Source organism: Siphateles boraxobius, unplaced genomic scaffold, assembly GCF_051911475.1.
Source record: "Siphateles boraxobius isolate OS27281-9 unplaced genomic scaffold, OSU_SipBor_1 29, whole genome shotgun sequence".
In the NCBI taxonomy this organism is placed as follows: domain Eukaryota; kingdom Metazoa; phylum Chordata; class Actinopteri; order Cypriniformes; family Leuciscidae; genus Siphateles; species Siphateles boraxobius.
In genome coordinates, this window is record NW_027508908.1 from 10,460,046 (window position 1) to 10,487,473 (window position 27,428).

The 27,428-nt window shown below is 38.4% G+C and overlaps 1 protein-coding gene across 15 annotated transcripts; it reads left to right on the plus strand.

Annotated features, from left to right (window-relative positions):
- The first annotated feature begins 91 nt into the window (after positions 1-91).
- Positions 92-27,428, plus strand: kdm2aa (lysine (K)-specific demethylase 2Aa). 15 transcript variants are annotated; one of them, XM_077246504.1, is made up of 23 exons: positions 105-382; positions 10,020-10,158; positions 10,257-10,335; positions 10,523-10,569; positions 10,678-10,856; positions 10,943-11,049; positions 13,730-13,823; positions 14,915-15,068; positions 16,488-16,603; positions 16,954-16,977; positions 17,093-17,219; positions 17,315-17,547; positions 18,373-18,450; positions 19,313-19,564; positions 19,659-19,775; positions 19,978-20,064; positions 20,263-20,421; positions 20,748-20,774; positions 23,016-24,151; positions 24,494-24,657; positions 24,743-24,889; positions 24,988-25,203; positions 26,244-27,428. In XM_077246504.1, the coding sequence occupies exons 1-23, from the start codon at positions 332-334 to the stop codon at positions 26,423-26,425; spliced, it is 3,915 nt and encodes a 1,304-aa protein (XP_077102619.1). In that variant the 5' UTR covers positions 105-331; the 3' UTR covers positions 26,426-27,428. The 15 variants fall into 15 exon arrangements, with proteins under 15 accessions (XP_077102628.1, XP_077102624.1, XP_077102633.1 ...); XM_077246505.1 differs by having other exon boundaries at positions 188-370; XM_077246506.1 differs by lacking the exon at positions 105-382 and adding an exon at positions 1,404-1,585.

The following is a 27,428-nucleotide window of genomic DNA, read 5'->3' on the forward strand; positions in this document are numbered from 1 at the left end:
TAAACTTTTCTGGAGTTGATTGTGACGTAGTGGTTATCGACAGATGTTTAGTCCAATGAGTCGCTAAGCGTTAGATGACTGCTGACCAATCAGCAACTACTTCCTGATCGGTTGGGTAAACGAAAAGTTTTACCATGCGGAGTTACCTGGGTTCGATTACGGATGAAAACTCAATGTGTACAATTATTCAGAGTATTTCAAAACGGTTTTTTGGACTCAAAGGAATGTCGAGGACTTCATTATGACCTTATTTGAAGTTACACTGGGCTAATTCGAAAGAAAATGTAGATTTATTTTCACCAGACGCCACAAGCCAGAGCTATATGCAGTCATGGACTGGACGTCCGCCGGCGATGGGACGCCAAGCCACGTAAGAGCTAAGGTACTTAAAAGCTATTTTTTAACTATCACAATACGCATATGAAATAAAAAAAAATGAAAAATTGTTTGCGGACATTTTGCTAAAACCGAATTAGTGTGTTGATATTTTCTATTTGATTGGTTGGAAACGCGAAGCTTACAGCACATGTAAGCCAATCTTTCTGTGTGCTGTTTTGATCGGCGTGCAACTCCAGCCAATGAGAGCATGGGTCGTCTAGTTTCTTATACTATTATTTGTCTCTTAGTAACGCCTCCCTGTGAAGTGACAGCGGCATTAACCAATGGGAGCCAAATCGATGGCGTCGCATGTGTCTGTGATTGGATGCCAGGTCTGTAGTGGGCGGGGCTTACTTCGTGGTGTTTTTGTGACGATGTGAAAATGGCGGCGAATGATCTATTCTACTACATTAACTTTGTCGTGAATTCACACAGTGGAGCTGTCTGAATAAGGCTTACTTTCACTTAACGTTAGAATATAAAAGTTACTAGACGAGTCTAGTCGGAGTGCACATTTTATTAGTAAACAATACACGAGGACTATTTTGACCGCTGGATTTTCCCCACTGTGAGCCTGAGTTTAAGTCTTGTGGAAATGTGTTTGTATTTTAAACTTGAACCGAGATTAGTGTATGTTACTCGATAAATATACGCTCTTCATTTCTCGCCTCACTCTTCACGGGTGACTGCAACATTAGACATTGTACATATACGCCGTATGTATAAGCAAAACCCCATATCTCTTTGTATTTTATTTTTTTTACCACTCGCGTAATATTTGTAGGCTGGTTAGCTGGTGCTGATGCTCGTTCACTCTCCCCTCAACAGCGCTTAGCTTGACAACCTAGCTTTGATTTTATTATGACCTGCTGTTTTATTCTTTTTGGTGTGAAATATAATACAATAATTTTGTAGCGTGATGGTCCGTTTTTATGTGAAAAAAGCTGCGGACGAGTTTTCAACTATTTGAAAAAAGGGATTATTTTATTTAGGCAGTATCCATGTAAGGTGTCGTTATTTCGATTAGACGGACACTAATAAAGTGTCCATCGAGAACAGTTGAACTTGGGGCGGTTCATTCATTCTAACGGGATAAACTGACAGAAGCGCGTTCGCTGGCTCGCGACTTGCCCGTTCACTGGCGGGCTGCGCGTTCATCTTTTTTCTGACAATGGACGACCCCAAACCGCGTTACAGCAAGCGACTGGTAAGTACAGCACAGTAGACACTTGGAAAATAAAATGTTTTGCTCTGGATGGTAGTCTACAATGGAGTTTCTGAATTGGGAGCAGTTCGCTGATAAATTCCATTGCTGTTGAAATGTTTGCAGCAGTGTTCACTAGTGCTGTCATTTGAGTGGGAAAAAGAACCTGCAAGGTGTGACAGAAGAAGACTTTTAATTCTATGTTCTCCCTTCTCCGTATCCATGTAATGCGTCAAGATGTTTGAAATTGGACAGCAGATGTCATAAAGTCATTTAAAGATTTCTTAAAAGCTTTGACAAGTTTGCACTTTCATGTAAAGGATAAATACAGTTACAGTTAGATGTTGAATTCTAGGCTTGCTTCTGACAGAAGATCCACGTGACCAGCAATTATGCAAGCAACCACTGACCATTACAGGTGCATGATCTGAAAACATTTCCATTTTCACATAACAAAATCTGTAAAATTATCAGAATAATCTGAGTAAATTCACAAAGCCTACTTGAAATATATTATGGTGATTAAAAATACCTATTTTACTAATTGATAATTTACTGATTGAGATTTACTAATTGACACGGCTATTTCGTTGAAGATCTTGCAGATATCTAAATTTACTTTACCTCATCAAAAAGTTAAATATATTTATTTCTATAGACTATATTCTCATGCATTAAAGTCCTTATGGAGTTTACTTGCGATGAAACCTGCCAGTTATGAATGCCAGCAGCTTGTAGTGCATCGTCACGATTGTGTAAAACTTGATTTTTTTTCTCTTCTACACCACAACATTCAATAAATATTTTATTAATTCTATGTTCTTATAGGTTGTTTTTTTTACCCATCTTATTTTTGATTATAGTGTATTATTTCTCTTGATCCAACCTGTCATGTCGCTTTAGCTCCATTCACTTTAATATTCATTTATGTTTTGGATTACCCCAACAATACCTCAGTTGTAAAGATTCTGAATGTTAGTTGTTGACACAATGGCTGTGTCCAAATCACATACTCTCTTGTAGGTAGGGCTGGGTATCGTAACAAAATTTTCGATACCGATACTGACTTCGATACCGGTTCCTGATCGATACTTGTTTCGATACCCATTTTATGAAACCAGTTTTAACAATATAACATTACCTAAAAAAAAAAAACTTTTATTTTTTCAGTCAGTTTGTTGACTTTTTTACACATATTTTGAGTATGTAAAAAAGCACCAATGCTAAAGTTTTCTGTTTCCTAATCATTTTAAAACATGTATTCTTTACTTCAATTAGCTCATTTTTCTTAACGCAGTGTTTAACAATGAAACTGAATGAAAATGAATTGAAATGCATTACACTCATTCACCTCTGATAACAGATCACTCTAAATTGTAATTTAGACACATGCATTTTCTGTAAAGCTAATTTGAAACGATATGTATTGTGAAGAATGCTATAATAAATGTGAATTGAATTAAATATAGGCTACTGGGTGGCGAGATATACAGGTCCTTCTAAAAAAATTTGCATATTGTGATAAAGTTCATTATTTTCCATAATGTAATGATAAAAATTAAACTTTCATATATTTTAGATTCATTGCACACCAACTGAAATATTTCAGGTCTTTTATTGTTTTAATACTGATGATTTTGGCATACAGCTCATGAAAACCCAAAATTCCTAGCTCAAAAAAATTAGCATATTTCATCCGACCAATAAAATAAGTGTTTTTAATACAAAAAAGTCAACCTTCAAATAATTATGTTCAGTTATGCACTCAATACTTGGTCGGGAATCCTTTTGCAGAAATGACTGCTTCAATGCGGCGTGGCATGTCACAGATCGCTTGAATAATAGCTTGCCTCCAGCGCATGTAAGGCAGTTATAGCATTGTGAAATGCAGAATTTACTTGCACTAACGTAACTGGTAGTCCAGGCTGTTGTATGTTTTCTTCCATTGTATGACATCCAATCAGAGAGCCGAGCGTGAGGCTCTGCGTCATCGTTTCTAAAGTCCTCTGTTTTGACCCGTCTACACTAAAACGCCCTCCGGAGATTCAAAACGCATGACGGGGTCGGCAGTGTTTCTAAACTTCTCCGTTTTAGGTCTTCGTTTTTGCCGTTTTAGTGTGGACGGGAGGTGCAAACTAGAGGCTGACATTTTTTCTGGAATCCCACGGGTCACGGGATTCCAGCGGATTCCTGCAGGATGGGAGTCATCTTTGCTATTAATCACGGGATTTGGACGGTACAGGATAAATGGTTAACGGGAGCAGACGGGTGTGGGAATCAACCAATAGCAAAGACGACAAAAAAAGAAAAAAGTAAATGCACCATTTTGTAGTTTCCTTTTAATACGCCTACAATGTAACGCAATTAAAAAATAACTACACAACCCAACCGTCCCAGAAGCCATCAGTGCTTTTTGTCACGACTTACCGCCGGAATTCAAAGAGCAGTGATGGAGGGAGCTAACAGCCGCGGAAAAGTCGATGTGGCAAAAAATGATATACAGCTCAAAGTCAGGAGTAATGGAACTCATTATGCAAAGCATAATTGATGAAAATTGTTAACATGTAATTAAAAAAAAAGATAAATGTAAACTATAAATGTATTGTTTACTCAACAAGAAATGAGTAAAATGCAGCTTTATGTGCTGTTTGGGTTTATTAAATTATTGTAGACATGGTGTGAACTATGTACTGTTTTTCTTTTATTTGCTGTCTTCCATTTTCTGGAGAAAATCTAGAAACAGGGGCTCAGCAGCTGGTCTAAAACAGGATGGAGAGCAGATTAAATCAAATTCTATGTATTAACTAAACACTACTTGAAGAAAAAAATATATGGGAGCGGTACAGGAGCGGGAGTAAGTTTAAACAGGAGTGGGATGGGAGTGGGAGTCAATTTACCAGGAGCGGGATGGGATGGGATTATTTTTTAAACTTTGGTCTGGGAGTGGGAAGGGACAAGATTTCTTTCTATTGGAGTGGGACGGGACAGGAGTGAAAATCCACTCCCGTGTCATCCTCTAGTGCAAACGTAGCAAAAGGTCTGCGTTTCTAAACTAAAACGTAGTAGTGTGGATGGGGCCTGATACGGCAGTAGGCTATTGACACTATTTACATTTGACCAGAGCACATGCAGCTTTCGCCCGTAAAGGTAATTGGCGTGAAGTTTCCACGCAGTTTAGCCAATTACAACACACCGGCCCAACTAACCAATCTGAGCCCATAGCCTGTTTCTGAGGGAGTGGTTTCATAGAATCATCTCCTCGTTCAAATGACAGAGGAGAAAGCGGCTTACAATAAAGGTGAAATTTATGAAAAATAAGGCTTTTTAAAAAAAATTATAAAGTTATATTGCACCCTATAAACACAATCATGCAAAGAAAAAAAGCGGTAACCCACCCCTTTAAATAGTAAAAATATGCTTTTTTACTATTTTGTCTTGCTTTTCAGAGAAAAAAATCAAATTGCAAAAATACAATTTATTTAACACTGATTTTTTTTTTTACATTCCAGCAGATATTATTTAAACAAAGCACAATATAACTTAAAATAAAAAAAATAGTAAAATAAAAAATACATTTTTATTTGGCCATCTTTGAAGCCCCCCTTTTTGAATAGCCTATGTTAGGCCTATAACTGACTGCTGAAAGAATGTAACTAAAAAAGTGCATTGAAAAGTGCCCCAAAAAAAATTTGACCCACAACAAATGAATAACTGTCCTAGACCTAAGCCTACTTTTGCGGTTTACATACACTTTATCGTGGGCGTTGACAGGTTTGCATGAATTGCCTCAGATCATTTGGGTTTCAATGTAGCGCGCGCTCTCCGTGGCCTTTAGCAGATAATGAGTTGCCATGAGAACGATTGACATCTCTCTCTTTTCATACAGATTACATAAACAGAGAATATGTGTTTTCCTTCTGAATTAGATCATTTAAAAGTAGACAATTAAATGATTATAAAGATATATTGCCTTTGCCTTTGTGACTAGTATTGGCTGAGTTTTGTTTAAGTTTAGAGACGTGCTCTAGAAAAAAAGTTATCGGAGACGGAGAGGCAGAAAGCACACCCTGTTAATTTTCTTTATTTTACAAAAGCACAGTTTTGTTTCGATTGTAAGTGGACACAAGTAGACATTTAACCGTTTTATTCAGATTTCTTAAGTCTGCATTTAAGTGACCTTAAATGACGAAGTATTTAAGTCTATTTTGCTGCTATGTGAAAAAAATCCACCAAAACGTGGCGGCGCGTTTGTCTACTACAGAGGGTTAAAAGACGCTTTAGTGCTGCAAGTAAGGGTACAACGTCTGCCACAGACGCATCAGATGAGCTTCTCCTTTGTTATCTGCTCAAAGGGGGCATGTTGGCTGCATTTATAAAGCGCGCGCCTCTCACTCTATGCTGGTTACTATTTGATCGCATCATCAAAAACGTCATTGTTCGGTCAAATTTATTCGGTCTTTTTCCGATCACCTACTGTGATTCTCATGTGACCTACCAACGCTTCACTGCCATTCACAAATCCTCTCCCGTGGCCTCGTGGGATAGTAAAGTCTTCATTGTATACATGCACACTTCAGATTCTAGCCGAAAGAAGTAGGTCATCTAGGTATTTTTCGCCTACTCTTTTGAGTACTGTGAATTCGGACATACTTATTTTGTCACATACTGTTTTTTGCCTACAATATAGTGGGGAAGGATGAGATTTTGGATGCAGCCAGACACTTGTGCATGCAGAAAATTATTAATGTGCAGTTGGTGCTATTGTTTAAGGTTGGTTTTTAGAGAATTTGTAGCACATAAATTAAAAGATCTCAATCAATGCGTAAGTATGTATTTCTATAAGATTAAAATGGTCTGGAATCATATTGGTGATTTGGTTGTTACATTTGTCCACGATAGTTTTCTGAAGAGCAGGATGGGGAAGTGAGCAGGATTTGAGAGATTGTTGTGTGCAGACTGTTTTTATAGAGAATGGTGAAGTGGAGGATGAATGATTAGATTGGTTTAGCAGACCATGTGATCAGACATGCGGAAACGGGGGGAGGAGTGGGGGGGGGAGTGGGCGGGGGTACTGCAGAGGCGAAAGGATGACAGAGGAGAACAGACAGCAGATTTTCTCATTTTGAAAGAAGGGAAAAAATGCAGGGATGGAGAACGGACAGGATATCCTTACGCTTGTTGACGGGGGGATGTTGTTGATGAGACGGAGAGGCAGGAAAAGGAAAAGCCAGCAGGAAGATGTGTCACTGAAGGTGCGAGGTGTGTAGTGTCTCATTGCCCTCCACAAGGGCTTCCTCCTAGCGCACTGCGGTCTAGGGCTTCGCTTGGAGAGAGGGTGATCGAAAGCTGCATGTTGAAGGGCATAGAAAAGGTTTTAATCCTGCCATCAGTTGGAAATTCTTTTTCTTTTATACTCCACTTCCTCTTGATTTCATCTCCCTCCAGTGTGGGGACACGTTGCTGTACAGGTTGTACTGTTTCACCGTGAATTCATATTTACTGCTTTCGTCACTGACAGTTTCTAGATCTTATTTGTGAATGGAAGAGATTGAAAGATGCAATGATACAGCATGAGAGAGTGACAGATTGGCAGGGTTTGCCCTCAGGCCCAGAAAACTGGGAAGACTGCAGCATCATTGACAAGGGATGGGCACAAGTGCCTATGTACTCGGAAATTACAGCATTGATTGATCTTGATAACAATTGCATCTTTAAAAATGTCTGTCCTTAATAATTTAATCGTTTACAATTGCATTTTAAAGAAGAATCACACCATCTGATTGGTTAGAATAGGAACACTGTGTACATGGCGACATTGTTTGTGACAGCCATTTTCAAAAGCAACTAGACAGGACATAATTGATGTATTGGAACAGAACACAGGTCCTGAGGCACGGTTTTAAAAGTTGAACTGTTATTAACTTGATACAGTGCCTTAAAGTACAGTTATGAGACCAAAAATTGGCTGGTGTGTTTGGACTTTTGTGTGCTAATATAAAGGGTTTTGATTGCATGTTCATAGAGGTGCTGTGCACATGGTTCAATCAGGATATGTGAATGGTTTGGAGAAAATTTCCTAAGATATTGCACAGTCATGCCCAATTAATTTCATTGATTTTTTTCCCCCCTCTTTTTTTCCTTTGTCGTTGAGAGGGTGTGATGACAGGGCTTTAGGAAGCGTGTGATTGGCTAGTGGTTCCACATCACCATAGAGACATTGAGGGCAGAGGCAAGGGCGAGCAGATGAGGGTCTTATTGTTTTGTTCATTGTGTGCCTCCTGTATGTGTTACTTACCTACTCTTGGTGAGCAGTCGTGCATCACAGCATCATTAAAACTGCAAACTAATATTCAAAAGTTTTGGGTTATTAAGATTTAAAAAAAAGAAATTAATATCATATATATAATATTAATATTATAAATATAATAATATTATAGTAAGGATGCATTAAATGTATCCAAAATGAACGTAAAGGATTCTATTTAGAATAGATATAAATATTTATGTTAGGTGTGTGCAAAATTGACAAATATAATATCTCTCTTTTCTGGGATTTTGTCAATCACGATAATCAGATGATATTTTGCTGCGTGTGTTTATTGTGCTGGTACTTTGGCAGGTTTAGGACTGCCGTGGACAGCTGACTCCTAAAGTTTTTGTTATTCTTCATATTCTGTGCGGTGGTTAGTTTGCATCAGTGACAAGAAAAATTTAATTTCTAAGAAATCTTCTTTTTGAATGTAACCTATGCATTTATTATGTCAAATTATTTACATTTAATCAATAAATTCAGTTAGAACAATAAGATACATAGGGCTATTACCAATCAAAGGAAATTCGTATCAACTAAATCCGTCTTTGAAATGCAGAGGAAACAGAAGCTGCATCTGAACTGGCTGTTTAATGCAGCTCAGGTGTGACATAAATAATGTTTTCATGTTTTAAAAATAAAATGTTGATATATGAAGTGATTTTAAAAACGAAAAGATACTTTAAAAGGTACATAACATACAATTTTTTGCCAATCTCATGTTAATCTTTAGTACCTATAGAGTAGTATTGCATCTTTTATATCTCAGTCTTTAGTTCTATAGTTTTAGTTTTCAGATTTATGAAAGACCGATACAGCTGTACCGATTCACTCCGAAAACAGTCAAGCTCCTGGAAGGCTTACCGTGGGCGGAGCTAAAGAGTCACAAGCACGGAGTGGTTTTAGAATAAACAAATGGACACTTGTGGTGGTCAGCTAAACAAATGTATTTAAACACACACAATACATCATAGCCTTATTACTGGATAACTTTTGATTCACTACACGTTTGTGTTTAAATTATATGCACTTGCACACCAATTGCCAACAAAACTCAGACATTTGCTGCAGCTTTACTTACCGCCTGCGGTTCTTTTATCACTGGAACCCCTCCATCTTTTAGTTTCAATTGATCTGTAAAGCCAGTGTCGAACTGGGCCGAAAACATTTGTCACCAAAATGCCTTGAACAAACAAACACACTTGCACAACTCTGTTGATACCCCGGAAAAACAGTTACCAAATCAGCTCATTAGAATGATTTCTGAAGGATCGTGTGAGACTGATTCACTATTTTACTATTTTTTGGGATCAAGTAAATGCAGTCTTGGATGGCATTAACATCAAAAACAAAACTGCACCAAATCACTGACATTTATTTGTGCTGCAGTGCCATTTTTGAAAACATCATATCTTATTTTAAATACAATCCTAAATGCAACTTCCTTCACTGTGAAGGATACATTTTTGAACAGAGCTTGTTAAAAAAAATTCCTGAACTGTACTGCAACTCACCTGTACTCTAAAGCCGGGGACACACTAACAAACTGCTGAAACATCCTAAGACTGTACTGAACACACTTACAGATTGTTTCCAACGCCTAGTGCAGATTTCAAACACCAACTGAACGCAACTGTCTCTGACTCAGCGCGTTTGGGCACGATCAGTCGTAAATATCAAATTACATTCATAATCGGCCTTACAGTTGTTAAGTGTGTCTCCGGCTTAATGATGTAAACATGGTATATTATATAGAGAAGAGAATGTGGCCAAACTGGCCGTTAGATGTTTTCTGCTGAAACCACACCAGCAGATCTGCTCCAAGAGTCTCAACTGTGAATCCTTGTGTATCATCATTATTTATGATATTGTATTAATAGTTGCTGCTGTGTGTGGGCTAGTGCTCATGATGGAAGTGAGTTATTTAGTGTAGTATATGTATGTGTGAGATTGTGGGCAAGTGCATCTCTCAGCCCAGTGTAGGCTTGTGCTCAAATAGCCCAACAATTTGATGCTGTGTTGATTTATACAATATTTCAACTGTTGGAGGGAAATGATTAATGTATGCAGAGAAATAGTGTTGTACTGGCAACGGTTTTTATATTGTTTTATTCTCTTGTCTTACAGCGGTCTGGCACGCGGCGGCGTTACCAAGACGATGGCATTTCCGACGACGAGATCGATGGAAAGAGGACTTTCGATCTGGAGGAGAAGCTGCACAGCAGCCGCTTCAGCTCTGACCGAGTCAAACGCATGGAGGGCAAAGGTGATAAAGAGTTGTAGTTCTTACTGAACTCATCAAAGATATACATATGTGTGGAGTGTGTAATTTAACTTTGCCTGGTTTTTATTTTTATTTTTTAGACCTCTCATATGAGTACGTGCAGAGATGTGGGCTTAGGGACCCCATCATCTTTGAGAGACCTGATGGACTTGGCATCAAGTAAGAGATTGTCCTTTTTTAATGTAATTTTTCATGTAATTTGCTTTACTCTCTTATTGAAAAACCTCCCTTTTGAGTTTCAGATATGACTGTTTGTTTTTACTGTTGCTGTTTTGTGTCTTTTTCCTTCTCATATTTCTGGATCTTTATTTGAATCTAATCTACATTTGCTGTGTTTCCTTTTTAGAATGCCGGATTCAGATTTCAGTGTGAATGATGTGAAGTTGTTTGTAGGTAAGTGTTTTTGTGGTGGAAATGCTGAATTTGGTCATAGGGTGAATGAATCAGTGGTGCTGCTTTGGGATGCTTCAGCCTCTCCTCCCTGCTCATCTTTGTTTACAGGAAGTCGGCGGATGATTGACGTGATGGATGTGTCTACTCAAAAGGGCACAGAGATGTCAATGGCCCAATGGAGGCGCTACTATGAGACTCCTCCCTCTCAGAGAGAGAAGCTTTATAATGTTATCAGCCTTGAATTTAGCCACACTAAACTAGAGAGCCTTGTCAAAAGACCTGCCACGGTAGGCACCTTAATGCTTAGATGTGCCAAAAATACAAATATTTAGACTAGTTTTTGATAGCCAATTTTTTTTCCATTTTGTCACAGGTGGACATGATTGACTGGGTGGACAACATGTGGCCAAGGCACTTAAAAGAAAGGCAAAGAGATGCCACAAACTCTATCATGGAGATGCAATACCCCAAAGTGCAGAAGTGAGCATTTCTTTGATCTTGCAATATAGTTTGTATTTATTCATGCTTGATCTCATTTCACATCTTGTGAAGGCTTTAAAACAAAAAGGGTCTGTTCACCTGAGTTACGTTTGTGTCTTTTTTATTTATGCAATCAAACATGATGTTTGCGAGCAAAAACAATTATACGTAATTAAAATAACAAAAAATTAACTCTTTACAGTGTAAGTAAATCTTTGTTTTTCTTTGTGCAGATTTCATCATGAATGCACAAATTTGCATCCTGTTCTGCTGCCATTGTTTTCGCGTCTAAAAACTTTGCTTGCGAGTTGAAAAGTTTTGCATTGAAGTGAAGCTGAATTCCAGTGGGTGGTATCTAAGCACCAGAATGAAAGATCTGTTTCTATTGATTTCTCACGTTTAGTGCAATAATTTGGCCACACCCACTACTGGGTCCGCTGTGATTATGTCAGCAGTCTGGCATCACAGAGAATTTTTTCCAAAATTCATCATGTAATATAATTGCACCTGGTAAAAGGTGCATTGTTAAAATTAGCAGCAATCTGCACAACAAAACCCACTTTAAAACATCTAAGAGGTTTTTAGAGCGTTGCAATAACGTCCGATTGTGATCTGAAGTGGAGTTAGAATTAGGGCTGGGACGGTATGGATTTTTTCTAACCGCGGTTGAAAAGCATGAAATTTCCGGCGGTATAGCGGTAAACCGCTTTAAATACCCCCCGCAAATATAGCAGACACATAATCAAGAGGAGGCGGCGGTGCGATCTCTTGCATTGCACGTGAACTGGAGCTCGACTCACAAATGAACCGAACCTCAGCATATAGACTACTTGCCTCACAGACATGAGAAATAGATATAGGCTATATAATAGGCGATACTAGGGACTTTAGCCTTTAAATATCTTTGCTGCATTGGATCGTCTCCTTTCTAGAACAGCCAAGAGCTTTCTAGCCTCGTGGCAGCAGCAGCGTCTTGCATCGCCCGTAGACCTTAAAACAATCAGCGGATGGCGGGCGGATGCGGATTTGAAAATTGGTCAAAAAACGTTGGTACGGATGATGAGTTTTGTGATGCGGTTGCGGATGAAATAATAGGCCATCCGCGCATCTCTAATACGAATGGAATGTTATTATGTGTCATGGAACATTGCGCTCCCCAACTCGCGAAAGGTCGGATTTGCTCCATCTTTTGATAATTTTTGTTTAGAAAACCTTGAATCCATGTAAGACACAATGTCATTATACATAATCCATGTCATTAGAATCAATGAATCCATGTCATTAGACACAACGTGCACACCTGTGCAGGCCAATGTTCTTTGTATTGCGGTAATGCGGTAACCGTCCCAGCCCTAGTTAGAATGAAATGAGCAGAAATATATTACAGCTTTTTGTACTGGCTATTAAACCAAAGACCATAACACTGGACCGTCAGCATTTCTCATATAAGCATTATTTATTCTTATAAAAATACCCCCCAAAAAATACAAACAAGGCATTTTTGTAATCGTCTATTCATTAGCTTCATGTTTTATCTTTACAAACGTCTCTCTCTGGTATTTATGTATAGAGACAGAATTTAGAGGTTTACAGGATTTTTTGTCATACAGGGTTACGCTATGACCACGTAATATGAGTGGAAGATCAGTAGTGAATCCTCTGTCTGGGAGTCATTTGACCCGGAACAGATTCAGAGCGAGTGAGCGCTCATCAGATCTAGTAATTTAGTGGAAAATTAATAGAAATGAAATTTCTTTTTAAATAAATATTAAGGAAACATAGGAAAGAATCAATGTTTTTTTCTGAATGTGCACACTTTTGGACTAAATAACAAAATTAAATTAAATGGAGCAGATGCAATTGAATATATAGGTCTTATTTCCTTTGAAATAACAATAACCAGTGGTTTGGTTTTGCATGTTTGATGTGCACTCCAGACAGAGAATAAAATTACTGTCACTGTAACTTTTTTTCTTTTCTTCATAAATCGAGATCAATCTGAAATCTAAAGTAAACAGGTCAAGAATAAAAAAAGACAATCATAGTAATAGCCTGCAGTGAATGTCAACGACAACAATCCCGGCAGCTAGAGATCTTTTAAAGTTAACTGGCTGTCTAGCTACATGCACTTCAGATTGTTCTTACATAGTTTATGGTATTAGACAATGAATTGTTGTTCTCCATGACACAACAACACAAAAAACATAGAAGGGTAATTCTATGTCAGATTCACAGTGGGACCCGTTAGTGGGTGTGGCACCAAAATATTGCACCAAGTGTGAGAGACTGGTGCTTAGATACTGCCCGATGGAATGATTGAAAATGTAAAACTTTTGGCAAAGCTATTAGACTCACAATGAATGACAGCAGAACAGATAGCAAATTTGTCCGTGTGATGATAAACAGATTTACTCGCACCGCAAAAAGTTAAGAAGCCTTTTTGTTTGTAATCTATTTTTTAATTGCAATATAGTAATTTTTTCTTTCAAAACCATTTTGTTTTGTTGCATAAAAAAGACACAAAGGTTAATTCTATATTCACCAGGTTCCAATAAGTTGTTCCATTTTCTATCCTAATTATCCTCACGTCCCATTTCTCACACAGCTCTCTTTGTTCATTATTATATTTTAACAAAACAGTCCTCTTCCCCTATTTCAAATTTGCCTGTTCTGTGTGCAGGTACTGCCTAATGAGTGTGCAGGGCTGTTACACAGATTTCCACATAGACTTTGGAGGCACATCTGTGTGGTACCACATACTGCGGGGCTGCAAGGTCAGACAACTGTGCACATACACTACTGTTTAAAAGTTTGGGGTCAGTAAGATTTTTCAAATATTTTTGGAAATAATTAATTATACTCATTAAGGCTGCATTTATTTGATCAAAGTTTGCTGCATTTATTTGAAATAGAACATTTTATAACAGTGTGAAAGTCTTTTCTGTCGGTTTGCTCAAATGTATGCATCCTTGCTGAATAAAATATTTAATGGTAAAATCTTACAATAAGGTTCTGTTTACTAAATTTTTTAACATTAACTAACATTGAAAAACACTTTCACCTAAATGTCAATTACAACTTTTTCTATTTATTAAAATCAAGTTGTATCTGTTTTATATCATGTAAATGAATTGGTCCTGAACTAAAAAAATGTAAAACTAGGAACTTGTGTTCTGCAAGTGAACAGCGCCTTGTGGTGCCATCCCAAAGAGGCAAAAAATCACTTTCACAGACCTTTACCTTGACTGTTCCAAGCTGGTGGAATGACCTGTCTATGTCAACCCAAGCCGCCATCTTCAAGAATCTACTGAAGACGCATCTCTTTCGCCAACATTTGACTCAAAAATATTAACTATTCTATTATATAAAAAAATCCTTGCTACGTGTGCTGCACTGGTCTAGCTTGGACTGGTCACGATATTTGCTTATTGTTGCCCTAATGTTGATTTGACTGCTTCTATTGCTCTCTTCATTTGTAAGTTGCTTTGGGTAAAAGCATCTGCCAAATGATTCAGTGTAAATGTAACTTGAACCAACAATAAACAGATATATTTGATTAACTAACCTTAACAAAGATGAATAAATAACTGTTTCAAATTATTGGTCATTAATGGATTAACTAATGGGAACATATTGTAAAGTTATTGAATTATTATTATTATTATTTTTTATTTTTTATAAATCTCACTGACCCCAATGGTAGTGTACATGTGAAAATCATTGGGTTACGAGTTTAGTGTAGACTCTTCAGCTCATTGATAATGCCAAATGAACTGTTGCACTTTATATCTGATAATCAGTTTGCTGTCAAAATGGGCAAAAAATTTTTGGCCCAGATGAGCCTGATTACCTGTGTTTGCTACAGGTGTTTTGGCTAATCCCCCCAACGCCACAAAACCTGGAGCTTTATGAGAACTGGGTGTTGTCAGGGAAACAAGGCGACATCTTCCTTGGTGACAAGGCCACTGATTGTCAGAGGATTGAGCTCAAGCAGGGCTACACGTTCATTATTCCATCGGGTAAGCATGCACGCACACACACACGTTCATTTACGTGAAAAGAAAACTAGACTATTGCTTTATTGAACAACATTTAAAATACCTTATGTAATATAAACATAATTCACATATGTCCATTTTATATTATAGCAATGCCTGCAGAGAGTGACATTGGCCTTGTGATTGTTGTTACACCTTACAGCCTTGTTTAATATTGGCCAAACAACATTATACCAAATGTCTATTTAATCTCTAATATTTGGCAACTTTACAAAGAAATGCTACATCCGCTGTATTTTCTTAAACAAGAACATGTGGACATCAAAACATCAACTTATTTGATCATTAACTTGCTTATTTACTTATTTCATTACCCATTAATTTGCTTATTTAATTATTTTGATTTATAAATGAAAATGTATAATTGTTTATTAATAAATTAGGACATTTCCCAGTTGTGAGATAAAAGCATAGTCTAATCATTCGTGTTTCTGACTCTTGAGTATTCCATTTATTATGTCTGCTGTGATGTTAAATAAAGCATTAAACACTGAAGAGTATAAAGCCCATCACATATGCCCTCTTCAATAAGCCCAAAGATCACAGGTTAATATGTTTAGATCCCGGGAGAAATCGGGATAAGGGGTTGAAACTTAGCTAAGTCGATTATGCTTAAGCAGTTTATGACTTTACTCCGATAAAGGAAAACGGGTTTATGCGTTTACAAGACCACATGCATTGTCGGGTTAAGAACGAGCATGTGAACGAGCTCACTTATTCCCTGAAGTTGAAAGCAAGAACTGGCCGAGCTTTCGGCAATAACGGCGCATTCTCTCAGAGACGAGATGATTCTACCTCAGCAAAAGCTGATAACGGTAGCCTATATCAACATCTTAATTTAAGATAAACATCAATATTTCTTGTTGAACAACTTTTTTTTAAAGTCTTTGTTTGAAGCTGCTTTTGATTTCCACAAATGACTGATTTGTGCTGTGTTTGGACCTAAAGACTGTTATTAGTCCTATATAATTTTAGTGATATTATTATTATTAATTTGTAATTGTATGGAAATCCAAACAAACTGCACATTCAGAGCCTGAGTTCATATAAAGCAGCTATTACTGTGAACAGAGCCGCTCTGATCCACTGGACGAAACGTGTAACCTGCACGCACGTAGACAGCCTTAGTGATTTCACAATGGCACTATGCTATATTATGATTTTTAAATGGTGTCGAGCAGCTTTAGAAAAGTCTAATTATGCGGTTCATGGATTCTCATCCGTGGAATGCGCTACTTCCGGTATTTTGCTGGTTAATCAACCTGGGTAAACTGCAATCAAAGATTTTTTTTTTTTTTTTAAATCGAGTACTTGAATTTAATCAAGGAATCATGACAGCCCTAGTTTAAGTTTTCTTCAATTACTTTTGTTTTGTATCAGGTTGGATTCATGCAGTGTACACACCGGTGGACGCACTTGTATTTGGTGGGAATTTTCTTCATAGTTTTAACATCCCCATGCAACTGCACATCTCCAGCATTGAGGACAGGACAAGGGTGAGCCCAACATTTCACTGCAGTGGTTGCCATTTTTCCGTTCTTTTATGATCTCAAAAAGAACACGTCTGGGTCATATTTGATCTTAAATTTAAAATGTTAATAAGAAAATACATTATGCATTAGAAAAATGAAGCTGCATTTTTGCATTATTTTGCTTTATTTTATCTTGATAACAGTAATCACTAATTTCCTCAATTATCATTTTAAAAAGGGAAAATGCATAATTTTTCTTCAAATAAATTTATATATTTCAATACTACAAATAATCATGGCAGTATTTCTTGTACTGAAATTTTTTTTTTTTTTTTTCTGATTTTAATAAAAACAAAACCTTTGTGTCCGGACAGGATGATTTTCCTTACTGCTTTACGGTAATGAGAATGTGATGTTTTTCCTCATAATTATTGGAAATTTGGTAGGATAATATGTAAAATTGTTGTGAAAATAATGTAACTGAAAATTGTAATGGTCTCTGGTTGTCCTCAGGTGCCTGCTAAGTTCCGGTATCCATTCTATTATGAGATGGGCTGGTACGTGTTGGAGCGTTATCTGTACAGCATGACCAACACATCACACCTCATCCCTGAGTTCCAGAAATACTCTTTGGGCATCGGTCAGTACATTATCAACATATTCACATCCACATAGGATGGCTTGTAATGAGCACAGGTAAATTAAACACTCTTTCTCTCTGATACTAATATACAGGTTTGAAGCAGGAAAGCTCAGGCTGTGAGGTACTAAATGGCCACGCTAAAGAGGAAAGAGATGACAACAGTGCTCCCTCTCCACCTAGTGCCCCAGGGGTGAAGCTTCACTTGACTCCCTTTGAGCTGGAGGGGTTGTGGAACCTGATAGGGAAGTTGGAGTCACTGCCCTCACATAAGAAGTGTGTGCCTTCAGGAATACACAATGCTGCTGCCCTGCTACACGACATACGGGTCAGAACTCACAGTTTATTATGCTTATGTTTTTTTGGAAATGATTATACTAATGCACTTGCTGCCAGTGTTATTTGTGAAGCTGTATCACAAGATATTTTATAAATCTGACTTGAGAGATACAGGATGTTATTGAAATTAGTTAATATTAGGTTTTGTTGCTATAAGCTGCATTCACACTGCCACTTTGTCACTGCATGTTGCCAGTGGCTGGCGGTTAGGTCTCCAGTGGGCGTTCCCACTACTGGTTAGTAAAATGTATGAATGACAGTTATGGATGTTATTCCATGTTTAGTTTTGATTCCTTTTCTACAACATTTTGGAGGCAAAGGACTAAAAATAAATTAGTGGCTATTTATCTTTGGGAAAAGCATAAGCGCCAGTCTATCCGAGTTCACGAAGCCAAGCAATTCATATCAACGTATGTACACAGAGACATATAAATTATAGGAAAGTTGCTGACCGCTAAATAACTTTCCATAACTAATGTTAAATAATGGAACCTTAATGTAAAGCGTGATTGAAAAATATAAAATCAGAACATATTCAAACAATATCTAGGGCATGCTGTAGTCCAGATTAAAATATAAAAATGTTTAAGTTTGAAAATCTTTTAAGTCTAAGTATTTGGTGTTGTGATAAACACCATAGAGAATACAAAAATCTGAATTGCTTTCTGAAACATTTAAATACTGTTCAGTAGCCCACCTGCTTTGTTTACGGGGCAGTGTGAACACAGCTTAAGGAGTCATTTTGAAATATGATGGTTGAAATATTTTGAAATATAATGGTTAATGATGAAAAAAAAAATTATCTCACTTTCAGGCATTATTGAAAGAACATGGCAATGACATCCCTAAACTCTCTTACACGGGAAAACCCATTGTCAGATGGCCGAAGAGGGTAAGATCACAGAATTAGTTTCTTTCAGTATTTTTAATTGACTTTACAGAAAACCCTTTAAGTGAATCATGCAACTTAAAGGTGCTCTAAGCGATCTCGGGTGATGTCACTTCTTGTTGACGTTCGAAGTATTGTCAAACAAAACGGAGGCTAGCTAAGCTAGCTAGCTCCTCCTCATCCACACACTAACCCCCCAAATCCTTCTTGTGATTTATTGGCTGGAACAGTTTGTTTCGTGGTGCGGGTTAGCCCAGTTTGTTCTTGTTGCCGTTTGTGGAGCTTGGTGTGTCTGCAGAGGCCGCATTTTTTACAGTGTGTTTAGGGGACAGGCAGCTATCGGATAGTGAGGAGATGTTTGCTGTATGTGACAAAAAACATTCTTGCCTAAAAAATGTGTGACATCGCTTAGAGCACCTTTAAAGAGTTTTTCTTTTCATCCAGTTTTTGTTATTTGGTTTATTTTATGCCATGAAGTGGAATAAGGAATTTCTTATTGTATTATCTGTTTTAATCATTTATTTTGTCTTGATTATAACTTATGATATATGCTGGGACAAAATCATAGTCCTGACAGTGATTTATCATTACCATATGAAATTAATTGCTCAACACAAAGTTATTTGTCCCTTTTGATTTTGGTGCGCGTCTAATATGACCAGAACATTTTCTTTGTTGCTCGGACAATTGTGGCTACCTAAATAGTAAATAGGTTGATTTAACTGCTGTCATTTTTTTATGTATAATAATATTTAAAACAAAACCTTAAAATATGCAGTTTCACTTTTTTTATTCTGTTTGAATACTCTATTCTAAACCCACCACTCTGCAGTGCTTACCTCTCATTTCTTTTGTCTTTCCCAAGCCCCCCTGGTACCAGCCCCCTCCTCCCCCTCCACCTGTCATTCGTCCCAAGCTCTCAACCACACCCGTTATTTCCCGGCCAGTGAAACCAGCCTCCAATATGTCGGTCCTGCGTCGGCGCCGTGTGCGCTGTAAACGCTGTGAGGCCTGTCTACGCACAGAATGTGGAGACTGCAACTTCTGCAGAGACATGAAGAAATTTGGTGGCCCTGGCAAACTCAAACAGACCTGTGTACTGCGCCAGTGTCTCGCTGTGAGTGTACACATTGAGCATGGTAAATGTAGTCTCCCTTTGTTTGCTTATATTTATTTATTTCACTTTCTCTCTGTGTGTGTTCTCTCAATAGCCTGGTCTGCCACTCTCTGCTGTATGTGAGATCTGTGAGGAAGGCAACCAGGAGACTAGTGAAGAGCTCATGGAGTGCTCCAACTGTGCTCAGATAGCTCATCCTAGCTGTTTGAAGGTACATACATTATTACCACAGCAATTCAATTCACTTCTTAAAATTATTTATTCATATTTATTTATCTGGTGAGCATAGTGACTGGAGGCTTTGTGGGATGGTTCAGCTCTTGTTGATATAAGTACAATGCCCATCTATAGTTTTCCCTCTGTATTGTAATAAGTTTTACTATTGAAAAATCTGTTTTCTTCCGTCTCTATAGACATCTGGTGAGGGAGTGGTGAACAAAGACCTACCGAGCTGCTGGGAGTGCCCCAAATGTGTTTTTGGCAAAGAAACAGATTCTGAGGTAAAATTTTCTCACACCCAGATGTAATGTTTTTTTTAAAAGAGGGTTTGAGTGTTTGTTCTAATGCTACTAGCTTATGCAGGCCTGCATACATGCACAATCAGTCTCACCATGTAGAAAAATGCATGCGACGAGCTTACTGTGTTGTACACACTCCGATGTGCGTGTGTAACAGTAACGCCTGTTTTCCTGTGCCAGTCGTCAGGCAGCGGTGATGACATCACGGCACAGGATGGGTCAGGGGGGCGTGGGGGCGAGGGCGGGGCATGGCAAGGGGTCGGGCGGCCCCCCTCTTCTCTCTCTCACGGGTCGCTCCAGAAACGGGCAACAGCCCCTGAGCAGCGGCTCAGGAAGAGGGTGAGAGGCTCCGCCTTACTCACGCCACTGCTGCCGCATGCACAGCCGCTCAAATCTGTATTCTCTTCACTGCTCTCTCTACCTCTTGCAGTCAAATCCCTCTAATTTGTTCCACCTTTTTTGTGTCTTCTATCGCTCTTTCTTTGGCCCACCCAGCCCTGTTCATCATCATCGTGCCCAATCACTGCTTTGACTTGCTGAGGGTTTCAGAATTAGCTTTGTGTTTGCAGCTTGTGTGATTCCATTCAGTGATCCTGATGCGTTTATCACTGTTCTTTCTTTTCAAATTCATATTTACCACAGTATGTTGTTGTTCTGTTTTGCAGCTAAAATTGGAGGGTGGTAAAACACATGTAAGTTATATTTGTTTTTTGGAAGATTGTTTATCAGTGCTTGAATGATTTTCTAAACTTCTAATGAAAGTAACATTAAAAACACAAAATGTTAAACTTAGTGAAATTTAGTAACATTTAAATTATTTTATACTGACATGTTGCTTATATGACAAGTTAGCAAACTTTTGTTGTGATAAATATAAATTTTTTTTTTTTTAAGTATTGGCTAGTTTTTAGGCCCAATTTCTGGATGGTGGTTCAGTAGGTGCCTAGCATTGGAAAAATATTTTATCATACATTTTTATATGAAATGGTCCCATAAGCTACCTTCCCACCCTCATTATCGTATGATTGTCTCATTCCCCCATCGGGCATACTTTGTGAGTTGTACAACGTGAGACAGGAAACTGGTGATGGCGCAGTGGATAAGACACATGCCTTTGGTGTGAGAGACCCGGGTTCGAATCCACTGTGCGACACCAATGTGTCTCTGAGCAAGACACTTAACCCCTAGTTGCTCCAGAGGCGTGCGACCTCTGAAATATAGCAATTGTAAGTCGCTTTGGATAAAAGCGTCAGCTAAATGTATAAATGTAAATGTAAACGCAAGCTTATGCAAATGTCACTGTGTTCCACAGTTTGGTGAAGTCAGACCTACAAATTTGTGAAAACGGGATTAAAAGAAAATTGATAATTCACAGCATGACATCTCTGAATTAAAAAATGTGAACTTTAAAGTAGGGCTGCAACTAACGATTATTTTGATAATCGATTAATCGGACGATTATTTTTTCGATTAATCGATTAATCGGATAGAAATTAAATTAGATTTTTTTTTTATTATAACTAAATAAAACCGTAAATCAGGGTATTTATGTGTAAAAGTGTACTTTAAAAAGTGCAAAAGCCACACATTGAGTTTTACTAATATCAATATTTGCATTGTTTTTAATGATAATTGCTGATGGCAAGTTGACAAACATGATTATTGTTAAAAAAAATGATATCCAACATATTATGTTTTAACACAATTTTTGTTAAAACAAATTTACACAGACATGTTGTTCAGATGTGAATATCTGAACTAAAAACAAACTAAAAACATCTAAAATATATAAAATTCATTTAATTCTTATTTAAAATTAATTATATATAAGGAATATAAGGATAAAGAATATAATATATATTATATATAATATATAAAAGAATAATATAAGGATAAATTGATTAAATAAATATAGAAAGACTGAAAACAATTGTGTGAATGTAGAGCCGCAGTAGATCGCGTTTGAAAAACAATTAAAACTTAGTAGACAAATGCTATAAAAAGAGAACAGAATGGAGGTAACGTTACCCAGCAAGCTAACAGGCTTGAGTAAAGGACAGGAGAAATTATGCATTAGTGCACAAGCATTCGCTGAAAACCACTGAGTACAGTGACTAAAAAACAATATTTTACTGCTGCTGTTATTAACTGCCTTTGTATTTAATGCTTCACTTTGTAAACACTGTTTTAATTTAACCTATTTCTGCGGTAGCGCTATTTTAATCCATCACTTACGTTGCGAGCGAACTGATTGCACAACCTGATGCTCGAGACAAAATACAGACATCCCGGAAGTCCCGGGAGTCTCCCGCATATTGATTGCGGCCCTATGATTGCGGCTCCCTGATGCCCGCGAATTAGTTCAAACTCCCGCGCATGCGAGACAGAAGAGACTGCTCCAAACCGTGTAGCGCGCGCGCTCGGCAGAGCGCCTGAGGGAGAGAGACCTTGCGTGTGTGTGCGTACCAGTAAACGCTCCCCGTGACGTAAGCAGACCAACTAATCGATAATGACATTCGTTGACAACGATTTTCATAATCGATTATAATCGATTTTATCGATTAGTTGTTGCAGCCCTACTTTAAAGCTGCACATTTGCAGTAAAGGGTAATTTTTAGATGTATTATATTTTTAGAAAAGACGCTGAGTGTGATATATTACAACCGCTGCATTGTCATCCGAAATTTTGTGTGCTCGAAGTCTAGTGTGACCGTGACATTAGTTTTGATTAGAATTCATTACATTTGGTGATCATTGAAATAAAAAGAATTCATATATGAAGATGATTAGGACTCCAAACAGCTCCTGCACTCTCTCCATTGGAAATGAATGACTTTATGTCTGTCGTTTATTGGAGATTGTGAAAAGGTGGATTTATGGTTTTAAAAAAAAATAATTATTTTGTCTCTTACATGGTCTTTCCTGTCTTTCAGAAACGCAAGTCTTCATCTCTTGATCCTCGCGTGGCTAAGATCTACCGGCGACATGGAATGGAACATGATGATGATTCAGGCAGCGATGACGATGGAGACAGTGGCAAGATGTCGTCAGTCCGTGGTGGGGTCTCTTCATCCCGCCGAGGTTATGGAGCTGGTAGGCGAGGTGTTTGGAGAGGCTCCTCACATCGAGGGAGTCGAGGGGGAGGCAGCTTGACAAGTTCGCTAAAAATGAGGCGAGGACTTGGGTCAAGAGGGGAGAGAGGTGGTCGGGTTAGGTTACGAGGAGGATCCCAGATGAGGCGACGACGCTATGAAACGGAGGACGAAGATGATGACGACGATGATGATGAGGATGAGGATGATGATGAGGATGAGGATGAGGATGACAGTGATGAAGAGAGGCATCTTGGCCGGTCAGATAAGGAGCATCGTTCAAGGAGACGGAGACAAAGAGGTGCTGACTACGATGATGATGACGAGGATGATGATGAGGAAGACAGTGATGAACAGGACTTTGATGGAGAGGATGATGAGATGGAAGACTTGGATGATGGAGAGGAAGATGATGAGGATGGAGAGAACCAATCAGACTCTGATCCTGATCCACCTGTCTTACTTGTCTCAGACTTGAACGATGATCTGCTGAACGATTCCTACCTGACTGTGACCCTCCAGCGTCCTCCAAAGGCCAAACGTGACCCGGGCTCCATTGTACCCAAATTAGAGGCAGCTATGTCTCCCCGCACACCTAGCGGTCCTGGCTTTATCCAGCGCAAAACGCTACCCAGGACCCGATTCAGGAACAGTACCTCGACCCCTGCCGGGAATGGCCTCTCTCAGTCCAAAAGCGCCCACACTTCCAGCCGCCACACGAGGCGGAACTCCAACCAAGATGGCCGAGACAGAGAAACACCGTCACCTTCCTCTATGTCTTCTCGTTCTTCTGTTTCTCCACCACCACCTCCTCCAGCCGTCACCACATCTTCTCCTTCTTTCCTCTCTCATCCCTCATTCCGTGATGTTGGAAATGAGCGTGGCTGTGAAAAAGACATTTGGGTATCAGTGTTCCGCTACTTGGGTCGGACAGACTTGGCTGTGTGTATGAGAGTCTGCAAGGCTTGGTACAAGTGGTAAGTGTAGTACACAGTTTTCTTTTCAATGTAGTGTTTGTTTGTTTTGTTTTTTCAGACAAAAGGCCTGTTCTCTTTAGGGCTAAATGAGCTAAAATATTTAGCCCACTGAACATTTGCGCCAAAGAAAGTGTTTATAAATTGCTGTGTGCTACATCAAGCTAAATTAATTCATTTTAATGTATGTTGGAATATAGCTGTGCATTCAAAACAAAAACAGGGTTGATTATTAAAAAGTGCATGCTCATATTTCTTCAAATAAAAGTAATCTATGGTTATCTTGATCACTGTGTGGATTTTGGACTGATCAGTTGTTGTGGATCCTCTCCTCTCCTGCTGCAGGTGTTGTGATAAGCGCTTATGGACACGAATAGATCTGAGTCGCTGTCGGGCACTTACCCCCCAGGCTCTGTCAGCTGTCATTAAACGACAACCTGTGACACTTGACCTCTCCTGGACACCTGTATCAAAGAAACAGATTGCCTGGCTCCTTCATCACCTCCCAAGTACAGTTTACTTTTACAATCTGCTTAAAAATAAAAAGTGCACCACCATAAAGACTAAAATAATTTCTCTCTCTGTTTCTCATAGGTTTAAAAGATTTAATAATGTCAGGTTGTTCTTCATTATGCGTGTCAGCGTTAAGTTCGCAGAGCTGTCCGGGTTTGCGAACACTTGACTTGTGTTGGGCTGTGGGAGTCAAAGATTCACAGATAAAAGACCTTATTGTGCTGCCAGGTGAGGCACTCATAATTATTATTATTACTGGGACTGTGTACAGCGTGAGTTGAAGTGAATCATTCACCCTTTCACCTTTACTTTCTCCTGTCACACAGGCAGTGAAAGTCGCAGTCGATTGAGAGGTTTGCTCACTCTGCGCTTGTCTGGTCTGGATATGAGTGACTCCACCCTTAAGATGATCGTCAGACATATGCCTTCAATACGCCGGTTAGATTTGTCCCACTGCCAGGGGCTCACAGACCAGTCCATCAACCTGCTCACCGCTACTGGCTGCAACACTCGCAACACACTCAGACAGCTCAATCTTTCAGGTACCCCTGATCTTCTGATATTTCATTCCACATTTTTGTGTAGGTTTTCCTTGTGATGCCAAAACAACACAACTGATTACTTGCAACTGGTGGTGCAAAAACAAAGTCTTATAATGTCTTAAATTCCGTTTCAGATCAAATTAGGGTAAAAAAGTTGTACATTTTTAAATTTAATCATTGTCAGCGCTACACATTTCAACATAAAAAAGCACTGGACTGTTGCAAGTTGCAATCAATGAATGTGTGCATTATGCCAAGCAATTGTTTATGATCTGCTGTTGATGAATTGACAATGTTTACTATGTTGTAATATGTTATTGTAAGCATTCATATTTGATCTACCTCATCTTTTAACTGGTTAACAAACAAAACTGCATGCATCTTGCAGAAGAACATTGTAGCTGAAGCTCATCTAAATTTTGTACATTCGGAACAAAAAATGTTACGTACTATACCTTTGTCACATTATGCATATTACTTTATTTCCTGGATATTTTTGGTTTCATAATAAACTCTATCTGGGATTTGAATCAATGTAAACTTTTTTTTTTAGATTCTCTGTGTGCTGCCCAGTCACAGGAAGGAAAGACAAAAAAAAGTTTTAATACATTCAGTATATAGATTTTAATAGTATCGGCACAATGTTCCCTTTATTGCCATTCTACAAATTATGGCATCAGAAAAAATCCAATATCGATTGACCTCTAATTTGTATGTTTTGCTGTATTTGCACAGAAACCAATTTCAATTCAAATGGTTGTTGACTAAAACTTATTTATTTTTATTTTTGTAATGCAGCTACCCTGTTATACATTTAAATGTTAATTTTTTTATTTTTTTATGGGTTTGTTCCATATGGATATATACAATTTATGTCTTAATTTAATCTGTCTTAGATTTTTTTTTAAAGAGACCCTGCAAACAGTAATTACACAGAAATGACACATGCTCAAGTTTACTTGAGAAAATTTTTTTTTACTCAAGTCTTGATCAGTCTGGTACTCACTGATTGGTGGTTTTACTTTTCTCTGTCTCTCTAGGTTGTAATAAGTTGACAGATGCGTGTCTGTCCTATATGAAGCGATTATCGGCTCTGGCTCTGTTGGACCTGCGAGGCTGTAGGAACGTGACTCGGCACGGCTGTGAAAACTTCATCTCTGACCTGTCCTACTGCACCTTATTCTGTCTGACAGAGGACAAACTCATTCAGAGAATATCGTAACGTGCACACAAACACACACACACATATACACACACACACACACACACACACAGTCTCCGCACAGCTCTGCTTACTGAGCTCACGAGTGCTCCATCCCACTCAATACAGGCTGATCTAGCCTGAACAAGAGGATGAGGCTGAAGACAAGAGACGGGTGGAAGGATATGGCCGCTGTTTTACAAGAAGAGTAAAAACAGACTGACGGAAGAGGTCGTTTTCAGTGAGGATTTTATTCCCACAACCCATAAGACCGATCCAGGCACATCCAGTGTGTGGCTCTTTCTTCTTCTCTGGGCATTCAGCCTTATCCAAAGCAACTTCTTCAGAAGATGTTACTGATATGCTTGAAACTGAACTTCATTATCCAGTCTAAGTGGGATTTGGTGAACGAGGAATTGAAGGTTTGATCAGAGAATTCTGTCCTGGTGTGACCACTGATGTTTTGACATGGATCTGTTGGTGTCCATGATAAGCTACGAGGAGGAAGAAAATGACATTTTGATAGTTCTCATCCACCACAACTTGTTGATCAAAGAATGTAGTGGCAGCACAGGATGAATCTGAATCATAAAGACTTCAGCATTTTGATCCAGATCGTTCACTCATGCTTTCTTAGTGACTATGTCTGAATGCAATTTTTGGTAGTTCAACCTCTCTGAAGGTTTTGCTGCCTGGATGTTTGTTGACACTTAACCCACCACACTAAGTTTTTACTCACTCGTACCAAACTAAAATCACTCTTTATTTGTTTTCTTTCATCTGATGGTTTGTTCTGCTTGCTATAATCTCAAATGGCCAATTCACCTGCATTCTCCTGTCCTGGGAAGGGTTGCTCACAGTTTAGGCTAAAATGTTCATTTACCCTTGGAAAGCTATAATTTAAGTGCAACTTGTAGCAACACAATAGCAATTATTTTCTGGGACTTTTTTTTTTTTAAATTGATGTTCGTTTAGTTCATTTTTTTTCATGAAAAAGATGGAAAAATAAAACGTGGAAAGCAAA